The following is a 23619-nucleotide window of genomic DNA, read 5'->3' as shown; positions in this document are numbered from 1 at the left end:
GCATGGCTGCGACATCCCAGATGGGAATTATCAGGCCCTGCTCCGGACAGGGAGTGCACTGAGGGCAGCTGCAGAGCTACTGATAAATAATAATAATAATAATAAAAAAAATCTATACCTACCCCCTTGTCTTTCCTTTGCTTAAATCAGGTCATGTCTGGAAGACAAAAACACTGCTTGGGAGTCAGGGTTTGGAGCGATACAAAGGGGAGTCTTGTCTGAAAGGCCTGGCCGGGAGTCAAAGCGGCGCGGCGGTCGCAGTCCGGGCTGTTTGCACAGCAGCCACTCCGAAATCGTATTTCACTGCAGCAGCAGAGAGTCTTCATCGGGTTTCTCCAGATTTGGGCTCGGGTCTATTTCTCGCTGCAAGGTTATTAAAAACACTTGAACCTGAAACAGACTCATTGTGTCCACACGTTTGCTATTTATTATTATAAACAAGGGTGTCAGGGCCATTAAAAATAAATCCAAACGGTAAAAAATGAGCAAAAAATACAAGGAAATGAAATGATTGAAAACACCCATCCCAGCATCCAGGGCTGACAATTCCCACTCGCAGGAATGCCTCTGTGCTGGAGAGCGGGAAAATAACTTCTCATTTTTCTTTTCAACCAAACTGCATCCTTTTCCCAGCTGGGGAAGCCAAGCTGAGGGGAATGGAAAGAGGAGCAGATCCAACTCCCAGTCCTGGCTCCAACCGCTCCCGGACCCTGACCGGGATCGGTGCCGGCACACGTTTGCTCCCACCAGGGGATGTGGGTGTGGCATCTCGAGGCACATCACCCACTGCAAAGTGGCCACCAAGGACACAGCAGGACATTCCGTGTGCCCACGAGGGCGTCTGCAAACCCCAGCGGCTCCTCAGAGCCGGGGGAAGCTCCGTGGCTCCGGCTGGGCCGAGCCAGAAACGCTGTGTGAGAACATCAGCAGAAGCCCACTGTCCCATTTGAAGGGCTCTGAGGGCTCCTCCGTGCTCCCAGCAGAGCAGCCTGGGGACAGGTCCCGAGGTGCTGGCTGTTCTTTTCCCAGAGCCAGGATGCACAGAGAGGATCAACACTGGGATGAAGGATTACAGAGGATGCAGAAGGAACAGTATCAAGAACGAAACCCCCAAAAATCCGTGATTGTAAATGAACTGTGGGAGCTGCAGACATGGACAAGGTCCAGCTGGGCACACCTGGGGGCTGAATGGTTGGGAAAAGCCACTTCATCACAGCACTCTTTTTAGAGCATTAATAAACGAGCAGAGAAGCTGCATCCTGCTCCCGTTGACACCAGGACACGTCAAAAACGTAGGTGTTATTGCACACAACACTAAAAGCGGTGCTTGTGGCATTACGAGTTAGAAAAGTTTCCAAAAGCAAGATCTCTCAGCTCTGGCATGGGAAGACACCCCAGTCAGTGCCAGTCCCAGGGCCTTGCTGGTGGCTGAGACTCTGAGGCAAGAAATGGCACGAGCCAAGGCACATGTCAGCACGGCTGCTTCTCCAGCTGATCCGATAATCCCATTAAAAACATCGCTTGGAGATTTTCCCCTTCCACACCCAGGGCAGTTCCTGCAGCCGCCTCACCCTCTGTGGACAGACTTTGCAGCTGCTCTCCTGCCTCCAGCCCCACACCAGCCCAGTCCTGCCTCGGGGCTGTCCCACGGCACAGAGGAGATGGCTGGAGGCAGGTCAGGAACAACACGGGAATGGGACAGGAAAAGTGCAGGGTAGAAACAGACACCTCTTGGACGGTCTTGGATTCACCTGGAGCAGCGCAATGGGGTGTGTACAATAAATGCCACACGCGGGGCTTTAGCAGAGCCATTCCAGCTCAAACCCTGAAAATTTACAGGTTACAACTGCACATTTCTGCCTTAGAAAACTTCATTGCTTGTAAACAGAGATAACTGATCTAAAGCACAGCAGGTGAACTGACAGTAAAACACCTCACTCTGCCAAGCTGGTTTAAAAATCTGATGTCCTAAACTTTTTTTCTTATTGTTATTACAGTTAATGCTACACCCCAGGGTCGAACACCACAAGGCATCAGATGGACGGATACGACCCACAGGTCACTCATAGGCTCTGCAAACACCCCAAAACCTGGCAGGGAGAGGCAGGAGCAGATGGCAGGGAGCAGAGCAGCCACTGGGAGCCCTGCCTTCTCCTGGGAACACTGTTCCTTAATTAAAGGCCCTTTTCCCTCACTGCTCCACAGGTTTGGATTTTCTGGCAGTCAGTAAATGAAATGATGGCCCCAATTTCAGGACCTCCTGTTCAGCGCCCAATACAGCAAACAAACATCTGCCGTGGTGGTATTTCTGGGTTTTTCAAGCAGACCTATAAATAAGTTCTGTGTTTAGCAGTTCACTGTTTCAGAGAGTGTTTGGCTGGGCTGACTGTGCCCAGTGAAGCTGCCAGGTGCTGGATGAAGACACCACCTTACACCAAGCCCTTCAGCCTATAAATGTCAAAATTCGTTTTGTTAAATCCAGCCCAAACACCTGAATTGTTAAATCCTCCCTTTTTACCCATGCCCTTAACACCTGTGGCTTCCAAACCTTTCATACTAAAAAAACCCTTCCGTAAGGTGAACTCCCCCTCTGCACCTCACTCCGAGCAGGGATCCCAGGGATCTCCAGGGATCCCAGGTAACAGGACACCCACAGCCCCAGGACGTCTCCTCAGGTTTTAATGCAGCCACTCCAAAGGAAGGAGGCTGAGCTCACCTGCTGCTCTCACTGCAGGCACCAGCCCTGGGGTGTGAACTCAGCTCCTGGAATCCGGCCCCAAGACACTCTAATCCAAGGAACAGCATTTGCCTCTGTAAATAACCATCCCACACCTCCAGCAGGGCCTGGCTGTGCTGTAAAACACAATCAGTTTGGGGCTAAAACAGCCAGGTCTGGGAGAACCAAAGCACTAAAACCCGATGAAAATGATGGAAAGCATTAGAAGGATCTTGTTTCACAGCAGTGGGAGACCAGAGGGGGTCATTTCTCGTCACTCATGTTTGAACACCAAAGCTCATGGGTGGCATTAGCCACATTTCAGGAGAGGAACCACACATCAAAAACTCACTCTGTTTTTTTTAATACAAGTATTAATTAAAACCATGGTTCTACACGGTGGAGTTATGAAATCCTCCCCTTCTGGCAGGCCTGCACAAGCCAAAACCAAGCTTAAAACGAGTGGACAGTGACCCTTCACAAGAAGGGACATTGAAAGAGTTTTTGTTGCACTTGTGGGGCAAGGGGAGGAGAAGGAACACAGGCCCCAGGACTGTGTTTTGCTGGGAAGCATGACGACATCCAGGGAAGGAAGGGAACACTCTTAGCCTTCTGGCCTAAATTATCTGCTAACACAAATAATCAAATTCCAGGGACCACACTGCTCTGGCGCCACTAAAACAAGGGGGAGGCCCGGCCCCAGTGCTGCGTGAGCAGGTGGCAGCCCGAGCCTGACCCGCTCAGGATATTCAAGTGCGATGTACAAAATGCTGGTGCTCTCCAAGGAAGCCAGCAGCGCTCACAGATCGTGGGAAGTTTTTAATGGCTCACTCAAGGCAAGGCCTCTGAAATGTTTATATTCATACGTACATGTTGGACAGCCACTCACTGGGTCTCAGCTGGAAACCAGTCCAAACAGCTGAGAAACATCTGGCCGCTAACCTTGGACAGCATCTAATCTGGTAGCCCAGGGATTTAAGAGGTCTCTTCGGAGGGACAGAAGTTTGGCAGATCCTTCCTGAGGTCTCTGTTCTGCTGTGGTTGTTTCTCAAGTCCCGCTCACTGCTCTGGGATGACACGTACAGCCGATGTACACCCCGATCCCACTCACAGCATCCCAAATGACTGCACAGAGCTGCAATCAGACGCTGCTCCTAACGGCCACGAACACTCCTGAAGGTGTGGGACTGTCTGTGCTCCCCCTCTCTCTCTCAGGGAGTCACAGCAGCTCCTTTCCAGCTCACCAAACCAAGCACCCCTGCCCTGCCCCAGCCCATGTGTGAGCAGCACCAGAGTCACCAGCCTTCCAGCTTCCCCTCCACTTGTCTTCCCTCTGCCTCCACTTACTACCAACAAATCAGCCCCAGAAAGCCCCCACCACCAGGCAAACAAAATCCCCCTCTCTGTAGATCTGCAGACCACGGTCAGGCCAATGAGGAACACGTGCTTTTAAAGCAGCTCCACGCAAAGAGCAGGGAGGGGAAACGGCCTCATCATTTCTGATGAAGATGGCTCAAAGTTTACAACCGTTTTCCTTCCAAAACTCCTGCTTGGTTGCTTTTTTCCTCCCAAAGAAACTTCAGTTTTGGCTATCCTGAAACATCCTTTGGTGAGTGGAAAGCTAACAAAGTAAGACACCATAATAGAGGTTGAGTAATAGAGAGAGGGAAGAGACTTTTAGAGCATTGGACATTTACTCTCCCCTCCTATTACCCATGGAGGTTCTGCAGGGCTTTCTAGACATGTCAGGGCAAAGCCACCAACAACCTGGCTCAAGAGGCAGAAAATCAGGACAGGACCCACATTTCTGAAAACCCTTTGTAGGCTTTATTTAAGAAGAGATAAGGATGAAAAAAGGTGACAAGATACTTGACAGATAAAACGCTGAGCATCCAGTTTATCTCCCTATCCTCCACATCATCTTCTGCTCTTTACATTTTCCCTGATGTCGCCCACATTTGTTGTCACAAAAAGCAAAGGCACAAGCACTAGGGATGTAGCACCAAGAATAGAGGACGAGGAAGAAGATGCTCAACAAGGGCTAAAAAAGCCTCTTTCCTAACAGAGGCTGAGCATGCTGGCTCTGGTCCAACAAAGCACTTAAGCACTTGCCTAACTTAAATTTGCCTTTACTGGGGCTCTTCACAGCCTTAAAAGTTCAGCACATTCTCCAGCAATGTGCTATAGTACGACCAGAGAAAACGAGGAGCTATTGAGGGACCAGAATCTCAGTCAGCAGCCAGGTTAGCTCCCCCGGAGCACACCATCCAAAGATTAATGCAACAGGGCAATTCCACTGACTTACAGGGCAAATCCACTCTTAAGCCATCAGAAAAAGCTTATTAAATATAAAACAATAAGTAAAAAACCTTAGCTATTAAGAATATCAAATTCTCTTCAGCTTCTTTCAGCTCAAGGGAGGTAGAGCTTGACACAGACACTTATTTACAGGTATGTGCAGAACTGGAACCCCCTTGTTGCAGGTAAGTCGGTGCCAGCTTGAAAAAAACCACACTGAACCCACTGTGCTGTTTCTTGGTGTAGGAAACACTGTCCTGTGGGTAAAGCAGCAACCTCAGGTGCCAAAGGGCCGGTTCCCACAAACAGCAAGGTCAGCCACAAACAGCTCTGCCAGGCCGGCAAGACACGACAAGTATTTGGCAGAGGAGCAGGAGCACATCCCACTGCACATCCCTGCGGGCTCTGAGTCCCTCAGCAGAACTGACCCAGCTTTACACAATCCCTCTGCCCTCGCCTGCCCGGCAGTGCCACGGGAGCTCCAGGACTGGGGCTCTGAGATGAAGCACCGGATCAGTGCGTGCCCAAGGCCGACGGGCACGGCCGTGCCCACCCGCCCCTCTGCCCTCTCTGTGTCTGCGTCTGACACCAGGACGAGCCACACACAGCAGGGGGGTCTTGGAGAGCGGCTGATGACACTTTCTGGCTTAAAAATTGATAGTGGAAGAAACTGAAATTCTAAATATAAAGCAGTGCACGGAGCTGTAAGAGAGCAGACAGCACATACTCCCTACATACACACACAGGGCCTAATTACAACACAGCAAGAATCAACCAACCATTAGTCTTTATTAACAATTAATATCTCACTGAGATGCTGGTGTTCCCCCAGCAAGTTAATGCCTGTACAGTGAGACAGTTGCAATAAACAGGTTTTTAAAATTGAAATTGATTCCGGATAAATATGAAAAGTGGTTCCCACAAGAGGACGTAACATTTAAACCAAGCAGCCTGAGGCAGCCCCAGCCTTGGGAAGCTTTCTGGCTCCCTCTGCCGTCTCCGAGGATGAGCTGAGGCAGAGGCTCACTCCACATCCTCGGGAAGCACAGGCAGGTGAGGGAGAGTCCAGCACCCTCAGCACAGGGATGGCTCATGGCCCCTCTGCTGGTGGCAGTGCAGGGCGAGCTCCTGCTCAGCCCAGCCCCAGCACCTCCAGCAGCACCTGCTCCAAGGAACAGCACTTAATTTTATGGCCAATCAGCTTATTTTATTTATTATCCCTTCATACTCTTCTCCAAAGAGACACTGGTTCAGGACATAAAGTGAGGGCCAGCAGTGATCAACTGGAGCACTTTGCCTTTGCGCTGCTGAGTTCACATAAACACACGTACAGCACAGTTTCGTCGCCCCACCTCATTTCTGAAGCACCAACATGCACCAGGCTGTGGGATGACCAGTCACTTCCACTGTGCAGGTCACACCCCCTGACAAAGCCACCACACACAGATCCATTGGAAGATCATTCCCTGGGCATTATTTTTCCACACCAACCCTAACAGGTTGAGTGGAACAGCAAGAGAGCGCTGATGTGTCCACAGAGTGCAACTCCCAGGGCAGAACATTCACAATGAACCAGGTCTTTTTTAAAAGCAGCACCCAACTTTGTATGGCAGATGCTGCTAAGTGACTCTTGCCAGCACAGCTCCCAGCCAGGATAGAATGCTCTAACCTGTACACCTTGCAAAGCAAACCACACTGGGAAGTTTTTAAAATCATTACTTGAAGTAGGAAGGTTCGGGGAGGCCTCAAACATGCACCAACCTCCCAAACAGGGCAAGGACACTCTGAAAACCAGAGACAATCAAGCAGCCCACTGTAATTATCCACTGTAATTGTTCTGATGCCCATTTACCATCTTTGACATGAAGCTATTTTAAATAAGCACATACACATGACACTGACATAGTATTAATCACATTGTCTTCACAGACACCCTCTGGGCTGCCCCAGAAGGAACAGTTTTTACTCCAGGCCAGAAACCAGCAGCAAGTTTCACAAAGGTTATTCCCTTTTTCATTCCCAACCCAGGCAGAACCTTTTTCACCCCAACACTGCGGTGAGTGCACGAGGACCTTCCAGTAAATCCTCTGAAGTGGAGACACTTACACTCGGAAAAGGCCAAAATTTCACAGCTACGTTTTCACCCAGATTTGGAGAGAAGCTCAGCTTGTTGCACTTCACTATTTGAGTGAAAACACTTAAAACTACAGGTTGTGAAACAGTCCTTGACCTTGGCAGACAGCATAACATGCATCTGTAGAGGATTCGATTTCCTGGGGACAACAGCACAGCAAGGCCACGGCACTGACAGCACACGGAGCCAGGAACTCCCTTTGGCAGCTCCTTTGCACATCCTGACCCTACCAACTGCCAAGGCTGGGGCAGCCTGAGGTTTAAACCAAAAGTACAGATGCTCCTTGGCACAGCAGCAGCAGCTGGATAGAGACAATTGCCTTTCGCCACCAGGTTACATTCTGTCAGCTAAACGTGATCTGTAGGAAGATACTTCCAACAAATCAAGAATTCCATAAGGGATCAAAATTTCTAAACATAAATACAATTAAAGCCTTCTAATATTAATGCACACTTTTTATTATATTAAAATCAGGCAATGGTCTGATACAATAAAAAGGCTGCTTATGGAATACTGTTATGTTAAACTTTCAGTACAGAGGATGTTAAATCCTTACAACTAATATTTTCCTCAAAAGTTAATGGAAACATCAATTGTTCATTGACTTGACAGCTGCTGCTTTAAAATGTGTTTATTTTTACTCTTTTCTTTTTTTCCTTTTTTTTATTCTTTTTTTTACACAAACACTGAATTTTTCATAAAACTTAGGACACACTAGGTTGGTTTCTGTAAGCTTGCATCCACATTGCAGCAGTTAGTGGTCCAAAACAGTAAACCAGAAAAGGCAGTGATTTGCCAGGATGCAAAGCCAGTAAAGGTCCTCAATCTGCTGTACAACACTTTCCCAAAATCTTCACTGAAGAGATTTCTAAGACTTACAGAACACTAATAAAAGCTACCACACGGATTTGATTTGTCTGCAGTTGTCACATCTTTAGAAGGGCCAAATGCAAGTGCAACAATTTGTTAATTAACATTCTTAGGTCAATCTAAAGCACCAAAACACAACGATTTGAGTGTGACTGGAGTGTGTTCAGAATCTCTATGTGCAGAGCTTCCCCCATTCAAGTTTGGCAGCAGAAGATTTGGGCAATCCTGGTAAATTACTGCTCTTTTCCCCACGTCAAAGCCTATCTAACAACACGGCCGTGGCCAGCTTGGCAGAGTGGCAGCAGTGCTGGAGGGGAGGGAAAATCCAAGTTTGCGAGCAGAACGGATACTCTTGTTTTCCAGGCTGGTGAAGACTAAATTTGTTGCAAAACCAAAATGATAAGCAAGAGGGAACAGGTCAAGTTATTGCCCCAACACTTACCCCTGGGCCAGGGGCGAGAAGAGTCACCAAAAGGGGCAAAAAGAAAGCAGCACCCCCACTAAAAAGAGGGGAGGAGGGAAGAGATTAAAAGAACCCTGAATCCCTCACCCAAAGCCCACGTCACTGGTGAGGGGGACCAGGAAGAGAAATACAATCTATGCCTTGGCCAAAGGAAAGAAGGAAAGCTTGCCCCAGATTATCAGGGCATTTAAAAAAAATTAATAAAAACCCAAAAACGACCACAGTCACATTCAGCCTTTACTAGAGCGAGCACAAAGGGAGGGATGACTGAGGTTAGCACACATCCCCAGTAGTAGTCCATACAGCCCAGTGTAGCACTGGAAGCAAAAACCTTTGTGTCTACTCTAATAAATAGCCCTGAGCTTCGACTCTATTGCAAAAGACAGAGAAAGAAAAAAATAACCCAGGCCAGACACACAGCAAGGTGATTGTGGGATGGATCCTTTCACAGTTAAGTTGGATGTGCCACACTGGTCTTGACAGTAATAAATTTAAATAGACTTTTCCTGATACCAGAAGTTCAGCTATGTGGACAGTGGTTACACGACAGGATTATTTGTTATAGCACAACTTATATTTCAAATGAAAAAAAAATTAGTATCATTTACAGTATCTCAAGAAAAACCTCCTTTGAATGGGAACTTCCTTTCCAGTATTTTGAGGTCTACAAGATGCATCTAGAAAATTTACTACTGTGGAAAATGAAGACAGCTTAAATTGAATAAGGGGGGCATGTTGGTTTTTTGTTGTTTGTTTGTTTGTTTTTTTAATTAATTGCTGTAACATTGTCCTTCAGGTGGCTGAGGAAGTTTCATATTTTCTTTAGACATCATTAGACGCCGAAGCTCTTGCAGAACAACTTTGATACTATAAGAATTCTGCCATTTTGCTAGGACTGATATGGCTCTGGGGTCCACCTAAAATAGACAAAAAGACCATTCCTGTCAGAATTGGCATGTTGGATACACTTAACTCCACCCACACCCCCAGCTAAAGATCCTACATGAAATCCAAGTGGGAGAAAGCAAAGCAAGCAAAAGCAAGTGTTTTCCCTAAAAGCATAATAAATCTCCACTTGTCCACTTCCCTGCTACCCCTTTTCCCCCTCTTTGAACAAACAGCACCACAAGCAGTGAGTAGTTAAGCAAGTTACAAGTATAAACAAAGCATAGGAAACTGCACATAAAAACAACATCAAAATGAACAAAAGCAAAAAACTTACCACTCCATTAGAACTATTTACTCCATTCATATTAATTTTTGTTACAAATCTTACAAATGGAGGTGCTTCTGGATACTTAGGCCCGCATTCTATTTTAAGGCTGTATATTCTGTTTTCATAAATTGTCTGAGGGGAAAAGAAAGGGGAAAAGAATTACATCAGGCAGTTCAATAAGCATTTGGTTAAAGCAGTGGCTACTTTAGGAATATGGGAACTACTAAACATAAGGGCAGCCAGTTTGACACTATGCTGGCTACCTCTGTTTTGGGTTCATTTTATAACATTCAGGGTATCTAATGTTTCTGCTTCAGGTTAATAAATTCTACTGCTCTTTTAAGCATCAAATTTTCATGTGAGGAAATGAAACTGGCATCGCTTCCCAGTCACCAGCTGAAATGATTTTTTTAATCATCATATAGCTCAGATATAACTTTCCAACCAATCTTTATGAAGCAGCTTTGTTTTAATCAGTTTTCTAATCCCACACACTACCTGGAAACCAAGGCCACAACTTTAACTTCTGATCTACAGAGTCTTCCCATCCTAGAACTGCTTTTGGGAAGTATTCTTTGGTCATAAACCTGCTGGTTCTCAGAAGGGGGAAGGCTCCAGGATTCAACACGTTTGAAAGGACATCCTGATCCCAAACAGCACTATCACTTTGGCCCCACAGCAGGAACACTGTCCCATTCCTGGTAGCAGAAATCCTGGATCCTGGGTTTGTAACTAACTAACTAACCCGTGGGTACAAAGAGAGACAAATGTAACATGGCCACATTGATTCTTCAATATTTCAAAGTCATTAGAAGGAATAACAACACTCAATGTCACTCTGCATTCTGAGAATAACTATTCTTGCTGTGCTGCTCTGGCATATCTGGCCCAGAGCTCCAGCTGAGCTGGGCAATGTAGGCAGCTGGCAGACTTACACAACAGGAACAGGATCACCACAGGGAAGTTTAGGCAGACAAGCTCTCCAGATTTAGAGCTTCTGACACCATTTCCTGCACCTTCAACATCTGCAAGGAACATTAAACTCACAGGGCAGTGACCATGAACAAAAATCCAGGTGAACCTGTGAGCTCAGAAGCAGCTCCTGCTCACCTGTGGCATCATGGCATGATGGTCCCACCGGGACTGGGCAGAGTGGCTGCCCAGTGTCCAAAACCTTCTTAGTGGAAAACTCTGTGCAATCCCTTCCGAGGCCTGGTTTGACTCTGAACAGCTTAATAATTCCCTTGGTATTAATCAATGTCTTGATGCACACCACTACCAAAATGTAAGAACTAACTTCCTGATCCAGCTGTTCCTCATCTGTGCCAAGGAAGTGTCTTCAATCCCTCTTGCACCACCAGCAGCAGGACCAGCCCCTGGCCAGCGCTGGCACCTTCTGGCTGCTCCTCAGCCACACAGCCTTTCACACGCCCAACCAGGGCAGGGGCAAATTGGGCACCGCCACAAAGTTTTGGGGGAAAATAGCCATCCATCAGCTCTGCTTGGCCTGCCCAGATCTCCTGACTGTGTCCCTGAGCTGCCTTGTGCATGGAGCAAGGAACAACCCCAAGCTTCGTGCAGGGCTTTGAGGTCTCTGTGAACGCCTGTCCCACGCAGGGAGCAGGGAGCTGGAAGCCTTGGCTGTGAACAGCCAACATAAAACATGTTGATAAAGCTGAAGCTTTAGCAGTGCCACTGTTTCTAAGTAGCCTGTATCAGCAAGGTGAACCCTTGGCTGTGGAACCATCCACACACAGCCTGGGAAGGAGAACACACCCTGTGTGTGGCCGAAGGGACACTCAGGGAACTCTGCACCACTGTTCATTTCCCCCCCAAGATATCCAACATAAGATTCTTCCACCTGCTGCAAGCACAACTGCTTTCTGCCCAGATGGAAATAGGAGTTTCCACAGCCAGTATTCCCACGTCCTATTAAGAAACAAAATGGTCATAACTGAGTACAAACTCAGTTCGTTCAGCAGGACAGCCACTGAGCAAGCAAGAATGACTGGAAGTTCCCAAAAATCTTTCTCAATACAGCCTGTTGCCTTCAAGCAATAAGTTCAAAAGATGTCAAGACACTTCTGGAAAAAATCTGCATTCCTAAGTGTGTCAGAAAGACAAGAGAGGCAGAACTGAATCCTCTCCTGTGATGGTCCCCTAGCCTCGGTTTGCAGCATGACATGAACGACAAACTTCCATCACTGCTGGCAAGGCAGCACACGCCTGTTTGCACACCCCAGTTCCCATTTAATTCTCTAAATTAGATTTCAAGGTTGTTTAAATTTTCCATAAAGTGTATGCACACAGTGAGCCTTCTTCACAGCCTTGATGCAGGCTCATTAGCACTCTCCTAATGTTCTAAAATCAAATGCTGTTCTAGAAAACAATCTGGGCACATCATAAACAAACAAAGTGATCGTGACTGGGGAGATGTTAACAAAGGCAGACAAGAAGTAAACAACACTTCTGGATGAGATGGAAAATGCTGCATGTGTAATGAATGCCATTAGAAGGTACATTCTTGTACAACCTCCCATGTCAGAAAAGGCACTGACACAATGGGAACACACAGGGCAGTGGCATGGCTGAAGGTCTGTAAAGATTTGCATGTAATGACCCCTAAATTACTGGGAAGCGATACTGAGGCCAGATGTAGAAGACAACATCTGTTATTGCAGGAAGGAGAATTGGCTCCTTGCACTCCATGGGAAGGAATTAAGGAAACAGAACAGTGAAACTGGAGACAACAGACAGGTTCTGGTTTTAGAGCACACGCACACGTACAGCACACAATTAAGTCCTCAAGTTCACTACTAAAGTGTAGATCCACAGTTTAGTAGGGCCTGGGGGGAGAAGGGAGAGCACAACAACACTCCCACAAAGACCAGTTGCATTCTAAGATGCTGCTTTGGGAGAGAACATTCAGAGAAGGAACTGAATTCATTAAAATTTGTGTTTCCTGAGTTAGCTGAAACTCTACAAGAGCAAGTCAGATCTGATGCAATAAAAATCAACCCATAAACTCATCGAAGAACAGCAGAAAGACCAGCAGTGCTGCACAGAACATCCCCTTGTCAAGCTCCACATGTAACCTCACTAGCCGAAGGATTTTAAACCTTGCAATATTCAAGAGTACAGGATACTAGAAATCTGGGATCTCAGAAGTTATGTGTTAATGGATCTGCAAATATAAAGCAGACATGTAACAGAACCAACCAGAGAAAGGCACTAAAATATTCCAAATTCGAAGCAAAAAGCAATATAGTACATGAAAACCATTATACAGAACTTGGAACTTCAACATAATTCACTTTCTGAAGTGTTTTTTAACTCATTTGTCTTTGTTTGTTTTGTACTTCAGTGGTTAAATTAGGAGAAAAAAAGAGGGAAGAAAAAAAATAACTGTACTATTTTAGGATTTAACTGGATACTTACTCTTGGAGGTCCAATAATCATTCCTGTCCATCTTGTAAGTGTCATATCTTCATCATCTTCAAGGCCCCAGCTAACTGTTCCATCCCCTACTCCCTTCTGACCTTCTTCAAGTTCTTCCAAAAGACGAAAATTACGAGGAACTTTTACTCCTGAAACAATCAGAAAAACATTTTGAGTTGAGAAATCTAATAAAGAAACAAAGCTAGAGTAATTTCCCTGATACTCGTGGGCACTGCACAGAAAACATTTTGGGCAAAATCTTAAAAATATCACTATTTTTTGAATGACAATATTTCAACATAATGAAAAAGCTATCCCATATTTAGCTTAGATTTTACAAGCAAAATCAAGGTATCCCCCAGATAAACCTGCTAGAAGGCTGACAGGCCACATGTTATGGCAGTCAGTGAAATAAAAAGAAATCTCTGTTGCCTCAAAGATACACCTGGTATATTATGGAGCTCTAATTTAGCACTTGTGTATATGATTTACAGCATGAAAATGTAGAAGAGTCTCCAAAACGACACCATGAGAGGCTTCACATCACTCGACTCACTCAGAGCTTTTAAAATACCTTTTAAAGCAAATAAAACTGTTTCATAACATCAGTAGGTTAATCTGAAGTTAATTGAAGTGGGCTTTGTCAGCAGCAATAGCATCCCTTGTACTTATGACCTCCACCACCAAGGAATTTCAGCACTTGGTAACTGCTGGCACATTTATCCTCAAAACACACAGCAAAACAGGGAAATTTTCTTATACTTATTACAGTAATGGAAAACAATGGCACAGAGAGCCTAGGTGGCATATCCAAGGTCACTAAGTCAGTGGTGAAGGAGGATCTCAAACCCAGGCCATGGTGGGCTTAAAGACTCGCTCTTCTTCAAGGTATCTGCACTTTGGGCATCACAAAACAGACACACTTGAGGTTGCTCTTTTTGTTGTGTTTGTGGGGCCACGTGTTTGGCCCCATGTGCAAAATACACATTGCTAAGGCATTGCAAAATGTAGCAGTGCTTAAAACTGAATAACTGCAGTAGCATAAAAGTTTCCTTCCAATACATTAAGGACCTAAAGAAATTAAATGTCAGAGATGATTCTGCTGCAGAATCGGTGTGGTCCAAATTTCATTCACTACAAAGCATGCATGAAAGAAACCAAACCAGTAAATTACTACAGAGTTCGTTGGCCAGTCTGACACACACCTAACGTGGTCATGCTGAAGAACATTCCGGGGAAACACAATTCAGTAACACAGCTGCAGCAGCAGCAGCACGATGAGGAGCCCACACCCAGAAGAGCAGTGTCCACAGACACCAGACCTGCACTAAACCAAACCTCGTTCAGGGGCTGCTGAGCACGACTCCAGCACAGCTCCCTGCCAAATCCCCTCCCAGCCAGGCCGTGCTGTTTCCATGGAACACAGATCTTTGGCTGTGAAAGGAAATGAGTCAGTTGGGGCCGGTGAAGCCATCACCATGGGATTGCCCCGAGCACCAAACCCTGGGTGGTAACAGGACCTCCTGGGCACCACTCTCACATCCCCTACACAATGAACTCCAGCATTTCCTCTCCAAGAAAGTCTTAAAAGTATGAAGTGTGTATCCTGTGTACCTCAGGCATATGAAGGTTCAAGTATGCAGGTTATGCCTGACCCTTGAGAGACGAGCCACCCCATTCTTAATTCTATTCCCAACACTCTCCACGCTGCAGTCTGGGGAGGCAGAGCAGCCCAGCTCCAGCACCGGGGATACAAGAGCTGGGGGACAAGAGAAACAGATGGAGCAGGAATTGAAGGACAAGGTGCCACCTTTGCTTACACACACCCCAACTATTTTCCTGGTTTTGCTGCAGTGGATGCACAGGAGAGCTGGTGATGGGGAATGATTTACAGCACGCAGTGCCCAAAGCCACTGTCTGGGCTTCAGCCCTGCCCCTGAAAGGAAGGGTCAGGGGAGAAGGGAAAGCAGAAGGTCCTTGTGGAGGGGGACTCCACTTTCAGTCTGGCACAGCAGCTCTTCCACAGCGCAGGTGATGCCACAGAGGGAACTCTGTGGCTGTTACCACACCCCCAGCCCGAGCCCCCCAACTCCAGCAATCAGCCTGGGCCCCTGAACACCTGCCTGGAATGTGTCACAGAGCCAAAAAACCACTCTTCCAGACCACACCATCACAATGCTTAACAAGCATCATCTCAGCACTTCGGTCCTTGACTACAACCCTTCATATTCATCAGTGGTGCAAAGACAATTTACTGACATTTACTCAGGCCAAACCAAACAACCCAGGAGGAATCAGCTTTATGGCAGACACAGGCCACACATCAAAGAAGGAGACCACAAATACTGCCTGTCCACCCTTCCTCTGAGCATCACCTCTGAGGGATTCCTCTGAGCATCACGCCCTGTTCACTGAGGGAGACAGGAATCCCCGTGAAGAAAATTAAGAGAGCATGTAATTAAAAATGACATCATCATGTATATATTCGAGCAGGCCACAACCAAGGCTGAAAGGCAGCCTTAGTTCTATTTGCTAATCAGAGGCTTTACAACCTTACGGGAAGGGAAGGCAACTTTATTGCTGAGCTCTCCCCAGATACAGCTGCTCTGATTCAGCATGAATCCAGCATGAATCAGAGCCATAAAAGAGTCACACAGGACCTTGCAGTTCTCTGGCAAGCCTGAGGTCTCCAGAGAGCTGGCGAGTCATATCGTGAGCTGGCTCCTATCACATGGAAAACGTTACCATAAATGAGTGCTAATTCCACAGCAACTGCTCACTTGTGAGCACTGCAGGGCCACCATGGCAAAGGGAGTGCCCAAGGGAAGTACATACATTTGAGGTTTTATGCACTTCACAGAAAACAAGGTGATCATGGCAGATAATTGGTCACTTTATAACCAATGACCCTGTCCACGCTGCCCCCTAAAAATGTGGTAAAGCTCAGAGGTGTAACATTGAGGACCATCACCTCAGTCACTACAGAACGTGGTAATTCTGCTCCTTCCCTGACACATTCTCAGGAGATTCACACAGCAGAAGGAAAATCACACATATACATATAGAAGACTATGCTTTAAATAATTTCTAAACAACCTGCCCTTAAGCAAGGCAGAACACAAGACCAGACTGACCCTTCTGGTCAGCCAGGAAAGATGCACATGGCCATTAAGCCAAGCCCAGCTCCTCTTCACTTGCAAAGGCCTGGAGCACTCATGGTCCACCACCACATCCTGCCAGGACCTGAACCTCAGAACCCACACGGACTTTGTCACTTGTGCTCCTACACAAATACATCATCATCATGTTTGCTGCCCACCAAGATTCCTAGAGGGTGATTGGATCTGTTCTAGGCACACACAGTATTTGCCAAGTGACTTCCATGGCTAAACCATGGCAGATGCAGAGCCAGGAGATGTCCTGGCTGATCCACTGACACAACCATGAGCTGCCTGTGTTCCCTCCTCCCACCCCCCAATAAATACCTTGCATAACCCTTTCAGTGTAGCAATGGAGATTTCCAAGGCAGCAACCAAACTAACCTGTTTTTCTAAGAGCCCTTCATTTAACACAAGAAAACCTATGCGAAGTGAGAGGCAATTAAAAAGTAATCAACTTGTCTAAAGTACTTTCAGTTATGCATTTTGTCTTTACTGTGGTTCAAGATGGCTCTCAAATAGCAGTTTCATTTGAAACAAAAATACAGTAATATTTCAATAACTGCTTCACTTGCAGCTTGCCTGACCTCACAGAAACACGCCCAGAAATGGAGCTGAAAATGTATTTCAGAGCAAAAGGAGATATTTACTATTAATCACAACAGCAAACCTGTGAAAGCTAAATCATAACTGTACTGAGCAGGGAGATCTCCAATGACAGACTTGTACAGTCCTTCTAAAAGTTCACCTTTCAGTAACGTGCGCTGGTGAAGCCTCAGCCCCACACACTAGTTCAGCAGTTACACAAAATTACTGAAATCACTTTATGGCAACTAAAGAGCAGAACTAAACCACACACTGAGCTTTCCAGAAAGTCAGGAAATGTACCTTACACCTTGCAGACCTCAGAGTTGCAGTTAAGCAGCTGCTTGGTTTTGGGTGATGTGACATCCTCTTCAGCCTTCAAGACCTTCTGTTCTCCTGGTCAGAAACCCCCCTGGCACCTCACAACCCAGCTGTTTGCTAAAGCAGTGAGTTGCAAGACAGAGCCAGCACACTGAAATGGGGACAAAAGGAGTGTGACCATGTCTGGTCAGAATCTCACTAAATTATTCCTGGAAGACATTTAAATGTCAGTGTGGACTTTTAAAGAGCTTAAAGCACTCTCAGATTTACCTTTTATCACGGCACTACTAAAGGCACACAGATGCTCTTACAACAGTTTTAAGAGTGATCCTACCAGTCTGAGATTTTTCTCAAATTTACATTCCCATGAAGTTCACAGTACATTTGTACCAAGTTAAAAATGATACTTTCTCACAGACTACACTTTTCCATCTTTCCATTTTCCTCAGTTACACAGCAGAAGCAATTCCAAATCCAGAAGCCTTAGAAGCTGAGAACAGCACAGTGAAACCAGGTGGGCAAGGTGCCTTGGGAGCAGATCCTCTTCTCAAGCATTTTTGATCAGTGTCAGTAGAACAAAGCACACACCTCTCAAAAACTTCAAGAACATGTTTCTCTCTCCTTTCTAAAGTGAAATTCAATCACAAGCATTTCTCTTCAGGACTAAAGAACAGGCACAGGGCACAGCACACCTCAGCAAAGTATCCAGAAAATGCACTTCACTCTCATGGGGCTCCAAAGAGAGGAACTGTATTTTGCTGAAGGTTTCTCAATATCTTCACCGATAACAAGCAACTTATCAAACTGGTCTTTATGGACAACTTAAACTCTGCTTTCTGTACTAGTTCCTGATTTACAGTAACTCAAGGGAGCTGAAATCCAACAGCTTTAAACACCTCTGTTGCTTAATACATTAAAGGGCCTTCTGTTGCTTGATTCTGTGTATTTGATATTCAGCTTTAATTACATCCTTTCCAATATATGTCTCATCTCTTCGGAAAGATTGCAACTACTGCCAATTGGATAAGCTTACCCTTGCAGCACTGGGACTGTAAAAAATATGTAAACATTCCCTGTCACAATGGTATATAAGGTTTCTGAAGTGATGGAATATTTAAAACTGAATCAAAAGCTTTCAGCAATTGTCCCAAAAGCTTTTGGGACACAGGAACTTCACATTTCTTGCATCATCTTTACAGTCAGGATTTCCACTCTGACGATGCAGACAGGTATTCTGCAGGCCCAAAATTCCTGTGCCCTTGAAACAATCTGAGTGTTTTCTTTCTGTGTAAGTTTGAGTGCTCGTTCTACCTTTCAATACTTTAGGCAGGCCACTTGAAAAGAGATCACTTAGTCTGAGGCAGGCTGGCAGCACCACTCAGGTCTGAGGCCAAGCACAGCTTTCCAGCAGCAGCAGAGTTAAAATCAGGTGATTTCTGTGCTTGTATCACAGCTGAAAAGCAAACACTTCCAGTGCAGTGACTCTAGAAAATAAGTCACCCTGAACTGGTGTCCCGGACCAAATCTTTACACTTCATCTCCCCAGGGAAAAACCCACCATTTCCTTTGGCACTGTGAGAAGAAATGGTTGGGACTGAGGGAGAGCCGCTCTCCTGCTGGCCCTCCTGCCACAGAGGCTGGCTGGGTTTTCCCACATTCACACCACCCACAGGTGAGGGCAGAGCACAGGTCTGCAGACAAGCCCTGAAGAGCAGGCGCTGACACTGCTGGGCTGGGCTGTGCCAGCACAGGCAGGATGTGCCCCCCGGGCCCTGCCCACACCCGGGAGGGCACAAACCACCAGGAGGGGGAAGCAAAGGGACTTGGAATAGTTAAAACACACCTTCACAAGCTGAAAATCCCACCCTGAGAGTCCCACCCTTCACACCCCTCACCAAATCTGTCAGTGCTGCATCTTCCACAATCCCCACCTGCTCACGTGTTCAATACACTAATGAATACTTTTAAGTTCTCAGCCAGAATAGTGTTCTTCAAATATATTATGTAATTTGTATCACTGGACATGAAAATATTCAACTGAGTATCATCTTGTAGGAATTGTGAACTATTTACCTTTTTATTCAGTCTACTGCATCCTTTTATTACAGTTCACAGAGCTCTGCAATCAACTCCTCTGGCAGCTGCTATTACAGTCCATCTTATTTAAGAAGGCATAATTTATCTTCCATTTTCTCTTCAATTCCTTTTCCCCTACCCTTGAATATTTTACTTACAGGCTCAGAGGGCACTTGGTGACTGCAATATTTCCTTTGAGATAAGAAAGGCTGTTTTCTGCTGGGCATTCCAAGGAGCCATTGTGGGGCACTTCCAGGGGCAGTTACACCTGTATCCTTCAATACACAGTTTATTCTCATTGTAAGGTCTCCTTTGCTTTCCACAAGCATAACTTTGAGTTTACAGTGATGTTATAGGGCCCTCAACAGTTACAAATATATACTTTTAATACACTGTACCAAACCTGATCCACGCTCTTCTCTTAGGAGCTTTAAGCCACGTGTATCAGCACTATCATGGCCATACACTGAATGAATTGTTTTTCCACAGTTCCTCACATTCTTTGAACACATTAAATCTGGGCAAACCATTTTACTACTGAGTTCTTCCAGGCTGTTGGTAAACACAGTGTCTCAAACATATCCACTAAACTGAACTATGAGAGAAAAGTGAGTTAAATGAGATCACTAAACTCTTCCCAGGGTGAAAGTTAGGGAAGCAGGATCTCACAGGCCAAGACAGCTGGGTTTTGACCCATTTTAAAAACCTTAATCTGCAGGACAGCAGTATGGAACCAGCTACATAGGGTTGGGGTTTTGCCCTTGTTAATTATGTCTACCTGTTTATTAGATATAAGTATCTAATCTATCTACCTGTCTAATTGCCAGGGCCAGCCCTTTTTAAGTCACAGAGACATTTGCAACCACTTCTTCCTCTAGGCCAGTGGCTGCTTTTGGAGACAGAGTGAGTATTTTTCACCTTCAATGTCTGTTTAAGCTCCTTTGCTGAACACAAACTCAGGATGTCACATATACTCCAGTGCTTTACAAGCAAATAGGAATGCATTAAGATTTCCATGAAACAAGCATTAGCAACCTTTGTTTTCCAGATGGGTGAAGGCAGTTCTAAGGCACTTGCCCCAAGTCTCCCAGTGATGGAGAGTGAGGAGGTGTCACCTCCAGGCCTCTCTGCCTTCAGTGCAGTGTTGGGAACGAAGGAACAACCTGCATTGCAGTGTCACTGCCAGCACCTGGACACTGGGATGTCCTTGCTGTCAGGAGAGGGAAATCTCCACCCTTTCCCAACACAACAGAACAGGGAGCACTGCTGGGAGGGCACCCCATGAGTTACAGCCCAAGCTCTCAGGCTCCCACCCATGGCAGCTGCTTATCTGTATCCCAAGGGTCTTCCAGACTGAATTTTGGGGTTTTTTTTGCACAGATCCAATGTTCCTGCAGCACGTGTTTGTAAGTCACACTCCCCATGATCAGCTGAAGGGCTGTGCCCACTCTGCAGGCACAGGACACCGAGGGCCCTGCTCCCAGCTCTGGGGACACAACAGCTGTCAGAAACCCTGGAATAACAGGAACAGTCCAAGAGACACGGTGTGGCCAGCACATGGTGGGCAACAAGAGCCTGGCTCGGTGCTGTGCTGGGACTGTGGGCACAGCCCAGGCCCCTCCACGACCACCCAGGTAATTACCTCAGGAGCTGCACAGCCTCAACACCAAAAATGTTTGCCTTGTTCTTCCAGCCAAGCACAAAATGCAGAGTCAGCAGCTTGAAAGGATCCCTGAGAACCACACAGCAGCCAGGAGAACGTGACAGAACAGGGGAAGGAGCGTCCACTAGAGTTTTTGTGTCTTTAATCAACTCCTCACAGTCACACCCATAATATATAATTCTCAGGACAGCACCTACTGCACTTTTAAAAGAGTTTTTATTAACTTGATTATGTGCACTGTGATGGTTATCCTTAAAATCTGAAAGTGGTCATGGACAGAGGGCTATCTGTAAAAAAAGAATTCCAAAGTATTTCTGTTACATCTCCAACAGTCACCTTCTGGTGAGCTTGTAGTCAAACTCCGGAGGGAGGAACCTGAAAACAAAGCACTGCAGGGGCACCTGTGAGACCCTGCACGGACTGAGGAAAACAGGACAATGAAAATGGCTGGACAGAAGTGACTCTGATCGACTCGATCTGTTGAAGTTCCTTACAGGATGTCAGCAGAGAACAAAACCATTCCAAACCTGGTTCCAGCACTGCTGGTGAATGTACAGTGATAAATGCAAGGAGAGGGTTGTAACTACTCAGAGCAGGCGTGGGGCAATTTCAGAGGGTATAAAAATACACCAACTGCTTGGAGCACACACGTCCTGACACGGGATTGCATAGTTCTGGTGCAAGAGGGAGACACCAGGAGCGAGAAAGGATTTTAAAGCAGCCGATTTCCCTCCGGTAACTCCAGCAAGGGCCCGGTGAGTGCCGAGAGGAGGGAGCGGGGCCAGCCCCGGACACACGAACCGGCCAGGGGGGAGCGCGGCAGGAAAAGCGCCCGAACGGCGGCCCCGGGACACCCTGCCCGGCCCCGGGGGTGCGGGTTCTGTCCCGGCAGCGGCGGCCGCGGCCCCGCAGGGCTGTCCCTGTGTCTGTCCCGGCCCGGCCCGGCCCGGCCCGCGGGCACAGGCCCGGCGCGGAGCGCCCGCTCCCACCCGGGGCCAGGACACGCGTCCCGCAGGGCCCCGCCGGCCCCGCTCGCCCACCCGGCCCGGCCCGGGGCCTCTCCCTCCGCTCGGCCCCGGGATGGGCCGGCCGGGCCCGCGGGCCCCGCGCACGGAGCGGCACCGGCTCCGGCTCCACCCCGCCCTGCCGGGCCCCGCTCAGGGCCGCGCCGCCGCCCTCCCCGTGGCCGCCGCCCTCCCCCGCGCTCCGCCGGCCCGGCCCGGCCCTCGGCAGCCCCGCCCGGCTCCCCATCCCCGGCGCCGCCGCCCGGCCCGGCCCGGCCCCGCTCACCCGCGCCCGTGGTCGCCGCCATCTTGCGCCGCCGCCGCCGGCCCCGCCCCCACGTGACGTCACCGCAACGCGGGAACTGCGGCGGCGGTAGCCGCGGCGCGGGCGGGCTCGCTAAGGGGAGGCCGCGGCGCTTGCTGCGTGGGTGGTTCTGTGGTGCACGCACAGCGCTCCGCAGCTCTGTGATGCGGGCGGGCGTCCCCGGGGTTATCGCCGCCCCGCCCCGCCCCGGGACACCCACCCCGGGGTGCCCAAACACCAGCGCGGTGTCGGGCACTTAACACCCGTAACACTCCAGCACAGCTTCCCCCAGCCCGCTCTGTTTCGTACATACTGTGAAAAAAAAAAAAAAAAAATTAGAAAGGGAATGCGGTCTGCCTTGCGTTGCAACAGATCTTCCAAAAGCTGTGCCCCAAGACTTCGCATGAAAATTTGCAGAAACAATTACGAAGCGAAACGTGTTGGAGACCCCTGGCAGTTTAAGGCGTTTCCTGCAGCGAACCCTGCCAGACTCAGCCTGGAGCAGCGGCGGCAGCCGAGGAGCTGCTCTCGTCCATTGTTCCTCGAAGCTGCTTTAGAACTTCGCCTCGCTGCTTGGAGGGCATTTCATCGAATAAAGTTTCATTTTACCCGCGGCTGAGCGCGGCGCTGGCTGAGAGCAGCAGGAGGGCAGCTAGATGGCATGAGAGCCCAGCCGAGCTGGATCGCGACTGGAGAGCCCAGCCGAGCTGGATCGCGACTGGAGAGCCCAGCCGAGCTGGATCGCGACTGGAGAGCCCAGCCGAGCTGGATCGCGACTGGAGAACCCAGCTGAGCCGGCCAGGGCACAGGGACTAAAGGACCTGGAGAACCAGGTTTGGCACTGAGCAGACAGAACCCCTTCTTGCTGCAAGAGGGTTTTTCCCCCCCCTTTTTAATACACTGCAGAACAAAACCATGCCAAGCGAACACTTCTGGCCCTGCACCTGTGCGGTCTGGAGGCTGCTCAGGATCCCCTCCTTCCCAGTCTGCCACCACTGCCTCCCGCCTGTTCCCAGCCAATGCCAGCTCCGAACAGGCTCTGTATTTGTCCCCAGGGTGTCACAGAGGCAGCAGACAGGTCAGGGCTGCAGACAGATGGGTGGGAGAACACGGATAATTAACCCAGGAGCAAAATGGAACAAAATGGGAGAAGTTGAGAGCCCTCGGAAAGCTGAGCAGTCTGACTTGTGTCCATAAGAACCTCAAAGCAAACACAAACCCTCAGTCTGTCCTGGCTTAAGAAATCCCTGAGTGGGATTTTAAGGCTCTTTGCAGTAATTTTTTCTCAATTTAATGCAGTGCAACACTTCCCCTTGGAGCTGTGTCCCCAGACAGCTCTGTCTGTAGGGCCTCTGCAGCATCATGGATCCACC

General features: G+C 47.9%; 1 protein-coding gene across 1 annotated transcript; it reads right to left on the bottom strand.

The window, feature by feature from the left end:
- Window positions 1–401: 401 nt before the first annotated feature.
- On the bottom strand, window positions 402–22297 carry UBE2V1 (ubiquitin conjugating enzyme E2 V1). Its single transcript, XM_050314121.1, has 4 exons — window positions 22229–22297; window positions 13136–13284; window positions 9704–9829; window positions 402–9398 (listed from the first exon to the last, which is right to left on the bottom strand). Exons 1-4 carry the CDS (start codon window positions 22248–22250, stop codon window positions 9252–9254), a joined length of 444 nt encoding a protein of 147 aa, XP_050170078.1. The 5' UTR covers window positions 22251–22297; the 3' UTR covers window positions 402–9251.
- Between the last annotated feature and the right edge of the window lie 1322 nt (window positions 22298–23619).

This window comes from Myiozetetes cayanensis, unplaced genomic scaffold (genome assembly GCF_022539395.1).
Source record: "Myiozetetes cayanensis isolate MyiCay16 unplaced genomic scaffold, myiCay2020 scf19, whole genome shotgun sequence".
Lineage (NCBI taxonomy): Eukaryota > Metazoa > Chordata > Aves > Passeriformes > Tyrannidae > Myiozetetes > Myiozetetes cayanensis.
This window is presented reverse-complemented; position numbering and strand designations above follow the sequence as displayed.

Coding starts and splice junctions, on each gene's coding strand:
- UBE2V1 (XM_050314121.1), bottom strand. CDS start 22,250: ATGGCGGCGACCACGGGCGCGG. Junction 13,285..22,228: donor GGCGGCGACCACGGGCGCGG/GTGAGCGGGGCC, acceptor TGATTGTTTCAG/GAGTAAAAGTTCCTCGTAAT. Junction 9,399..9,703: donor TAAATAGTTCTAATGGAGTG/GTAAGTTTTTTG, acceptor TGTCTATTTTAG/GTGGACCCCAGAGCCATATC.